Source organism: Clinocottus analis, unplaced genomic scaffold (assembly GCF_023055335.1).
Source record: "Clinocottus analis isolate CAN_PGR_092001 unplaced genomic scaffold, fCliAna1.0.p SCAF_6, whole genome shotgun sequence".
Lineage (NCBI taxonomy): Eukaryota > Metazoa > Chordata > Actinopteri > Perciformes > Cottidae > Clinocottus > Clinocottus analis.
The window spans coordinates 4,366,016-4,376,165 of NW_027176218.1; the positions used below are offsets into that span (position 1 = coordinate 4,366,016).

Sequence of the window (10,150 nt, forward strand, 5' to 3'; positions counted from 1 at the left end):
AGAATGTTGTTGATGATGGAAGTTGCATTTTGGAAAATCTCTTTTGTCATCGCGAGAGGAAGCCGAACCAGAGCGTAAATAATGAAAATGAATAAAATCCCGGCGGAATCACAGTTGTCTTTGTTTATTTCTTGCAAGGGAAGAGACACTGCAGCGGCACGATTCTGCACAGTCAGCAGTAAACGCTTGGAAGTATCACACAAGCTTCTTTATACACACCGCGACAAGTTAACTTCTACCTGCTCGCACGCATGAGTGGCCTTACACTTCCTTTACTCCACATAAGGTAAAGGGAGGAAGTGCAGGTTCCTTAGTGAATGCCACACACGTTTCGGGTCAACATAAGGACACATAGTGATACATAATATGGTAATATATATATTTTTATCTTTACAAAGTCTGAGAACGTGCCCTCGGATGTTGACTCGAGCCCATTTTGGGCATTGTTCATTGAGTTATATGACCTCTAAAGGCCTATGAGAAATGTTCTACATCACACTAAGGGCCAAGATACGATTGAGGGCGGCAGTAAAGGGGCGCTCTGTGTTGTTGTAGTAACTGTAGCATCACGGTGGGGGGTTGCCACATCCTTGACTGATAAACATCTGCAGGAGCCATATCTGTGCTGCTATAGCAACAGTCTATGTTTAACCTCCAGCTCCCACTGCACAGTTGGATGTTTCCAGGAGCTTATAATTGTTTCTGCATTATTTAACCTAATTTCCTTTACTCATCCTCACTTTTTTTGTTGCAGTGTTTGATTTTGAAGTAGTGTTTTTCCTACTTTTTGTCATTTTGCTTAAGTATATTACTGAAACATGGATTTTCAGAAAGCCAGCTCATCCATTACGATACACACCATGTCTGCTTTGGTTGTTGTCGGGGTGAATCGATGTCCCGTAGTGGGACAACGTAAGTGCAGATTGATTAAAAATACATACGCGTTGCTTAACTGCGCAACTGTAACAATAAACACCAAAATAAAAGCAGACGTGTTGCCCCCTGTGATGGATTACCTCCTCAAGCAAGTTCTCTGCAAGCTCATTTTTACACCGTGACGGGATGTTTTTCACGAAGGTTTTATTGGGAAAAAATGAACCTGGGATCCCAATATTGCAAAAAGGCAGTTGTATTTTCTAAATAAGGAAGATAAATAACATAAAAGTTGAACTTCAATCTTCTCTCCAACAACCCAAGGCAGCTTCGCAATACTCAGGGACTCAAATAACATTAATGAATGTTTATTACACATCCAAAGTATTCAAAACACTGGCGTTGTCTCTTAAAACGCAGATTGTTAACAGAAAACATGGACTGTGTTGGACCAGAGATTGAGACACAACTTGTCGACCACCACACTCAAACACCACACTTCCCAATATATAAATATATATATATAAATATATATATCTGCCTTAATACTTGTGGGCTTTCCTGTGTGCCTGTGGTGTCCTGATACCAAGTCCTTGGGGATGTTTCTGAACTGGCTAGACTGGTGCTGGAGACATGTGGCTCTGATTAGAAGATCATTTAACCTCTCTCTGTCACCGTGCCCAGAGTCAGCAGACTGATTGAATTCGCAGAGGGCTTTAGTTGGTACAAAAATGTTTATAATGCAGTCTAGCAATTATTTCTCCGCTCCTTGCCAATTCCGGTAGACTCGTGTGTGTGTGTGTGTGTGTGTGTGTGCGTGTGTGTGTGTGGCTTGTTTATACCCAGCTCCTCACAGTTCATGATCACTTTGGCTGATGGTGTGCCCACATCTGTGGCACAGTTACAAAAGCTTTAATTCATTAAATTTGAGGGGAAACTGCCTCATTTTCTTTGGTACAGCTGTGAACTTTAGTAACTGGAGGGAGAACTAGGCACAGAAGTATAGGCCTGCAGAGACATTTAAACCCCTTTGCAGAGGCGCTATCACAGGATACGCAACAGCACAGAGCCAGGTTGATCGATTATTTATCATAAGGTGCAGCAATGGCAGTAGCAATATTTATTTTTTGATTCGCCCTGTTTCCTCGATCGGAGATATCCAAAAAGGTTTCAAGGTTTGAAGTCTGGACACGATACATTTTCGCAATACCCCAAAACCGGCTCCAGATGTTGAGTAATCAGTACAATCATCAGTCACAGGCTGAAAAAAGTCTACTTTGCCATTGATGGGAAGACAATTTCCATGTGTGCATGTGTGCCTCACAGCACAGAAGCCTGAAGTCACTTGCAATTCCTCCTGAAGCCAATAAAAACGATTCACTCCAGCCCACATCTCCCTCGGCTTAGTGCAGGTCTTATACTTTCCAATGTGTATAAATGTGTCAGTTATATAAAACATTTCAGAAAGACAGGCCCTTTTTTTTTTTTTGGATGAACAGACCTGTCAGAAGATAATTATAAATTACAATACAAACTCATTTATTACCGATATGTGGATCCAAAAATGTTTGAATTGTAATAAAATGAGCTCCCGGTTTAAAAGCTTTAATTTGGAGTTTGTTCAGGAAGAAAGAAAGAAGAAAAAAAAAAGTCAGAAAAAAGCACGCATTTGATTAGCAATGAGCCCGGTCTGCCCCGCCCCTCGCAGGGTCATAATTGGACGCTCATTCCTCCAGTCACGCTGCGACTGCGACTCACTCAGCTCCATCACATCCACTCCTCCACCGCGGACAAAGTCTTTCTGCTTTCAACAAAAAAAAAAAAAGGAAAAAGAAGGAGCACTCCTGTTTGTTTACACACCCTGCAGAAAATCCAAGCCCAGAGCTCTCGGACACCTTCTTTTTCCCCTTCTTCTCCTCTCAGTTGAATCTCTTCTCCTTCAATGGGTCCGTGCGCAGCGCTGCTCTGCTCTCTGTTCGGAGTTCTCCTTGGCCAAGGTAAGTTACCTTTCTGGAGGAAAGAAAAAGATCACTGCGACTTGTAATTAGAAGACCATCCCAAAGCGAAAGCCAGAGAATGTATGTAGATGTGTAGGGGGTTGTGTGTGTGTGTGTGTGTGTGTGGGGGGGGGGGGTGTTGTGTTGTGAGGCAACTTTTTCTCATGCATTTGTGATGGTATTCACAGTCAGAATGGAAGTGATAATAGACAAAGAGTGAGACACGAGGAGGTGATGAATTTGGCACGGGGCTAGTTGGGGCATGTGATGAAAGCACTGCTCACAAAGGTGGGTGCTTCAAAGGGTTACAGGGTTGTATTAAAAGGAACTTGTGCGTATTAACCCCATTATTTCATCACGTAAAAATGTTAGCAAACATCATCATTATTGCTGGAGAAGTTGTTTTTTTTGTCTTCTTCTTTGTACTCCATTGATGAATATGCACAATTTGACACACAAGGATCAGAGGACAAGTATTTTATTTTTGTTGGTGTTGATCAGTTAATTATAGTAAGGAAGAAACAAATGGGAAAGTAAAGCAAACAAACACAACATGATGTAAAAAACAAGAGGAAATACAAATAATAAAAGTAGGAAAAAAAATCAAAACACACACCGTCACAAACATTGTTTCCCCTCCTAACCTACCATGTAGTTATTGATATTGAGTGTTGTATAAAGTCACCTCTTACTCTTTGCGTTGTGTAGGACAAAATCCACGTGCTGCACAATAAATATGTGAAAATGTCAAATCAAAAAGTGATGAGAAAAATAATACTCATTGCATCTTATTAATGCTATAGAGTATTTAAAAAGTGCTAAAAGAAGATGTCGCATGACACGAAGAGTGTGCACTTAAAAATGCAGTTTCACATATAACCGAGACTTCTGCCTGCCCTGTTTTCTGTACTTTCTGCCCTGCAAGTCAAAAGCCAAGTGCCCTGGTATGCTGCGATGCTATATGTCAGAACGACCAAGAGTCTCTCCAGGACCTAGTGGTCCGGACAGCGGAGTGTGATTTATACACATCCAAAAGCTCACGTTTCCCTGGTCACACATGGGGCAACTTTCACAGTCAGCAGGGCCACTTTTCCTCAAAGCGGCCTTCTTTGCAGGGGGTCGTGTCACGGGTCAGTTTGGAGCGAATCCATTCGGCCTTCAGCTCGATCGGTTACATAACCACAACACCCCCAAACAGAATTAACATAGCCATAGGAAGATATGTAGATAGAGTGAGAGAGCCTTTTTTTATGGCACCAAGATTGCCAGAAACCTGTAAACAGAAGCCTCGATTGCAGCCTGCGAAAAGAGATGCTCTCTGCTGTCGCGATGTCTGGCTCAGGCCAACTTGCTCTGCCGGGGCGGAGCCTCAGTGGGCTCATCGAGCCTTGTTTACATGAGGCGTCTAGACGCACTCGAGCCATGCGTCGCTCTGCCAGAACGGCCCGCACAACCAGCACCGCCATCCAAGATGGAAATCAGCCCTCTGCAGACAGACAATGCATCACGGAGACAGGGAACCGTGGCCGACTCCGTCTAGGCCCGAGTGCCTGGCTTGACTCTTTTGATAAAAACAGCCCCACACAGTTTTTTAAGGCACTTCTGGTCTTTCACTTTAGGTTTTAAGAGCAGGAGACAGCGGTGGCGTTGGAATGGCTCTGTGATGGCTTGTGGGTTACAGTCAGTTATCAGCAGAGGGCTACTGTGGGGAGAAAAACACTAAGACAGAGCAGTGAGAACCAGCTGTCACTCAAACTATTCAATAAATGTCTTTGTGTGACACATGGATGGCTCTCAGAACACATTTATATTCATATTGTTAAACGTTTGTAAGCTAAATCATTTATTTTAGTCTCACTGGGAGAGAGAGAGAGAGAGAGAGAGAGAGACTTTGAGAGGGACCACTCGGTAGGCCCATGAGAAAAGCTTTTAAAATGCCATCTCATTTCATCCAGCTGCTACAAGGGTTATTGGCCGGAGGATTCTGGGATGTGCCAGACTTCCAGAAGTCAGTAGTGAGTCAGCTAATGTGGCTGCCGAGTAATAAATCCTCTATCCATATTCACGCCTTTCTGCCAGATTAATCATCCTTTGTGTTGCAGCAATGGTCACGCTGTTTCAAGTATGTGCTTTGTTGTCCTGTAGAAATGACATGCGTTCTTCTGTAGAAAAAAACACCCACACACGTTGCTTTTAATAAACTCTTCATCATTGTTATAGCTTTGCCCTACTTCGTTCTCATCTGCAGAACTGGGTTTATAGAAGCCTGTAAACTATTGAGACAAACTGAGGGTTTAATTGCAATGCCTATATTGTGTTGTTAGAAAGTTGATCGATGCAGGATACGGTTTTCGATGATGACTATTCCTGCTTGTGCAGTGTCTTTGATTTACTGCTTATAATAAAATTCCTCCTACCCCTCTGGGAGAAAGCAGCAAATCTACAAAACTGAGTGCCGCTATTCCAGACACTTGTCCTCCCAACGTAATCTAACTTAGTATCTGAATTTGTTGACTCGTGCCAGACTGTGAACGTCACACGCTGTGTCTCAAACAGATGGATTTGTTCAGTGCATTTCACAATCACTATTTCAATAATTCAGAACATTCAGTAACTAACCCGCAACACCTCATTTTCTATTATAATGGGTCGATGAATCAATTTCACGGTGAGTTTGTTGTCTCTTTTGTTTTGGTAAGAATAACTTGGCACACTAATGCTGGTGTGAGCCGAAGGCAACAAAAAGAAAGTCCATGGTGCAATCTGCCAAAGCTATTTCACGTTTGGCATATCTCACAAACCACAGGCGAATGAATGTACTTGATGTGATTGGGACGTTTGGTTGTTTACAGAGTTGAGGCATTCCACACTCTGTAATCCAGATGAATAAACAACCAGTTCACCACAGAGTTGCTTTTGCTCCAGCAAAGAAATCTGCAACAACTCATATCCATCATTCATTGTCTTTGGCAAAAAAAAAAAAAAAAAAAGCTTGAAGGCTATTTAAATTGGCAAACAGATTTAGAATTGAGTTTTTCCATCTTTTGGAGAACGCTACTTTCCATATAGGACAATGGTAATATAATTTTTTGTTTGTGTTACATCTCTAAATTTGATCATTATAGGCCTAAGTGTAGCTAATGAGCATGATTCAAAGAATATGTGTTTAAATTAAATTAAATAATGCCTAAAGAGGCAATGTCTAAGGGATGGCTAGAATATTAGCTCAAAAACTGGGTGGTCCGGGGTCAGACTCTCATTGCTGAGCTTGAACAATGTTAACTTAGCTAAATGTACTTGTTTCCCCATGTCAGGCTAACGTTAGCTGAGCTCGCTAAGCAGTGTTAACTTAGCTAAATGTACTTGTTTCCCCATGTTAGGCTAACGTTAGCTGAGCTCGCTAAACAGTGTTAACTTAGCTAAATGTACTTGTTTCCCCATGTTAGGCTAACGTTAGCTGAGCTTGCTAAGCAGTGTTAACTTAGCTAAATGTACTTGTTTCCCCATGTTAGGCTAACGTTAGCTGAGCTCGCTAAGCAGTGTTAACTTAGCTAAATGTACTTGTTTCCCCATGTTAGGCTAACGTTAGCTGAGCTCGCTAAGCAGCGTTAACTTAGCTAAATGTACTTGTTTCCCCATGTTAGGCTAACGTTAGCTGAGCTCGCTAAGCAGCGTTAACTTAGCTAAATGTACTAGTTGGTTAAGATGTACTAGCGCTGGTTAAGCAGTGTTGACTTAGATACATGTACTTCTTTACCTATGTTAAAGACTATTGTTAGCTGTGATTGCTAAGCAATGTTAATTTAGCTGAATGTACTTGTTTCCCCATGTTAGGCTAACGTTAGCTGCTAAGAACTGCTCCTAGACAGTGAACTGTGGGACCGAACCTGTTACCTTGTGGTTACAGGACATTTCAGTCGATATCTCTGTAATACATACACGTCTTTGACATAACGTCACTATAACTTCTTTGTCCTCTATTGATAATCTTCATTGAATGTTTTAAACACAAATTCTGTCCGTATCTCACGCATTACACCTTTCGTGTCATGAAACTATGCTTATGACTTATGCCATTTCATATATTTTGCTCTGTCTTGAGCGTCTTAAAGGGCACGAAACAGGTCTTAAAGCGTGCGTGTTAATCACCTTGTGAGTTTGCAGCCCGATGTGATAAGTGCAGATGCTGCAGGGCTCCATCTGGAGTCTCATCGCCTGCTGTGCTCATGTCGGTGGGGGTCCCCTCACTGCGACAAACCGGACAAGGCCAGATATGAAAACGACCCCCTGACTGTGCGCAGTGAATGAATGCAATGTGAACCAATTAACCACCTGTTCACACAAACACACTTTTGTGCTGTTTTGAACGTTTTGCAGGAGCCGGGCAGATCTCCTTAGAGGACTGCTGTAAAGATGGCCATACGCGTGGCAATGACAACGAAGATTGTACGTCCCTCCCTCTCATCTCTGAGTCCATCCCGTGCAGGTGAGCGGGCGCTTTCTGCTCCTTTCCTGTCAAAGATCGCACATTTATACACCATGAGTTAAAGAGTGTGACTTGCCTGGGGCTCATTCGCAATTACAAGTCATTAACTGCTGCACACTGTGTCACAATCTTACATTTTCTTTCTGCGCCGCAGAAGCTCCTGCAGTATTGGCACCAGGGGATTTGGCCTGCACCGTGTACGGGATGCCTGCAGGCCCTTAATAAGAGATCGCTTTACCTTACTCCCGTAAATCTCCGGGCACATTATTCACTTCACGTGAGAGCAGGAAACACTAATAGTGATGGGGTAATAACAGGTCTGCTGGTAACCTTAGAGGGTGTGCTGCCACAGGTTCAGGGTCCCATAAGCCACGGAGATCTGCTGCTGATGGCAAACACATTTACCGTGGCCACCCGAGTGATCCCAAATTTGTCTAAATTATAGTGTATGGGGAAGAGAGGAAAAGGGCAGAGGTTTGTGGGGGAGCAGGGTGGAAAAGGGGGTCAGAAAAAGGGGTCTGTTTTTAGAAATACCTTCGAGGTGAATTGCGACATAGGGGGAGGATGGAGAGAGGCAATACCAGGAAATCTGAACGATTACTTCAGACACCAAAGAAAAAAAAAGTAAGAAAGAAAAGGCACTGGGGAGAAGAGAAGAGAAAAGAAAAACAGGAGGGCGACTGTGCCCTTAAAAGGTTCTGCAGAAGAGGTGTGTGTGCCTTGAAGTGAATTTGAGATCGACAGTAGTTTATTTGGAAAGAGGTTTCTGGTAAGAGTTGATAAAAAAAAGGGCTTGTTGGAAATGAGCGAGGAGAGGTGAGGGGGTGGCGTTTTATGGTTTCTGTCTCGTAAAATCCAGACCAGACAGAAACACCTACTCTGAACTGATTAGCCTGCGCAAAAAGCAAATGTTAGCAATGCATTCAAAGAGAAACATTAAGGCACAGATATTTTGATAGGCGTAGCATTTTATTGATTCCTGTAGAGATATGCACGTTATGATCCTCAGCACTCAGAGGTCAAGGTCACCTGGAGCCGTTCTAGTAACTACGCGTTCCTCACTTTCTTAATCTGAAGATAAAAATAGATTCCTGGTCGTATTGGCAACTGTTACTCACCCAATTACTGGGAAACTTTTCTCCCAGGATACAGCATGCTTACGTAAAGGGGTCGGTTTGCTCAAGTGATATTATAATAACATTCGTTCTTTCAAAGATCACAATCCCACCCCAGAGTACGGACATGTGGAGGTGGACAAATGTTCATTTTGGGACGGAAATGTTGGTTTTAACTCCACGGTTCAACCCAGTTTAATTCCAGTGAAGTCCAGTCCCCTCGTTGGAATCCACGCAGGACTTCCTCGACCCACTCAGCCACATATTTTTAGTTCGACAACTCTGAGATCCCCATCAGGCTTGCCTCAGGCCGATTTTAATGAGCTACGCTTTAAGGCAGAGCGTCGCGTCGCACCGAGCAGATTATAAATGCACCACCTGTGTTTTGTGTTGTGTTTTTTTTCTCACTGACAGGATAGTGCAGGAGCAGTGCTGTGTGACAGTGCTTGAGGATACCATGTGCACCAACGGTATCAACATGGCCAAAGACCAAGGAGTCTGCGATTCCTTATTCACCAACACCTGCGAGACCAAGACTACAAAGGTGTGTTTGTTGCATGTGCACACAAACACACACACAGACGTTTAGGTGTATGTGTGTCTTTCTTGTTAAATAGAGACACACGCACAAAAAAGGGAATGAACTCATCGTGTGCCCCTCAAAAAAATCTTCCTACACTCAATCAACTTACAGTACTTCCCTCTGCCGGACAGCCAGATTGGAGGCAAATGATTGATGAGGACGATGACGTGAATTTGTGTGTTTTTGTGTGTGTGTTTTTGTGTGTGTGTGTGTGTGTGTTCTGCGAGCAGGATGAGGCATGTCACTCTAGGGAGGAATGGAGCTTGTTGCTGTCAAATAGATTATAAATTCAACTACGTCTCTAAAATCTTCTGCAGGCTCGCACCCAAGCACTTTTTTTCTTATTTTTTTTAAAAACGTTTTTAGTCCTTCAACCCAGCCCTCAGAGCCACCCCTGATACTTTCACGATGTACTTCACGTCAACACACCCCGGAAAGATGAGATAATTGTCAGTGGGACAGCTTGTCTTTATTTGATCAACTGCTAAATCCAGGTGGCGTCTCATAATAAAATGTGCACAGCTAAGCTGAGTAGGAAAAAATAGAATAATCGGAGGTAGTTTGACCGAAAATAACGATCAAGTCACTACATTGACGACGTTTGCTGTCCAGCTTTAAAAGGTTTCGTTCCATCGTGAAACATAAAATCAAAATCTGTTTCCCCCCGTAAAAAAAAAACACCTGGGGGGGGGGGGGGTTATGGAAACAAAGTGGCACATATCCAGTCCCGCTATCACCAGCTCCACACCACATACAGCCTTCACTCTTCTTGCCCAAAGTGAAGCACAAAACACACCCATCCCCCACCTCCTGCACCTTTCATCCCCCTCCCCCGACCGACATTACCGGGGCTGCCGTTAATGATTGATTGAGCGTGCTTAAGCCGGGGGGGATGATGTCATCTCATCACTGTCGTTCTGTCCGTCTTCGCGGCTTTTCATCTGTCTGTCTGAAGCCAGTCACTTGGCACGTCTTCTCAATCAGCCTCCTTTCTGTCTGTCAGCTTGATTGAGCGCCTGGCTGTCTGAATCACATCCCCCTCATTCGTCAGCGTGAAGCCTTGCTTTTGTCGACAACATCCTACAGTCTCCCTTCT

At 43.4% G+C, this 10,150-nt stretch overlaps 1 protein-coding gene across 1 annotated transcript in view; it reads left to right on the plus strand.

The window, feature by feature from the left end:
- Positions 1–2,634: 2,634 nt before the first annotated feature.
- The window catches only part of fbln1 (fibulin 1), a 13,629-nt gene continuing 6,113 nt past the window's right edge, over positions 2,635–10,150 (plus strand). The window contains exons 1-3 of the mRNA XM_068603704.1: positions 2,635–2,870; positions 7,248–7,356; positions 8,886–9,015. Of these exons, the coding sequence (XP_068459805.1) occupies positions 2,816–2,870; positions 7,248–7,356; positions 8,886–9,015 (294 nt within the window). The 5' untranslated portion in view covers positions 2,635–2,815. The remainder of the gene's footprint in view (positions 2,871–7,247; positions 7,357–8,885; positions 9,016–10,150) is intronic.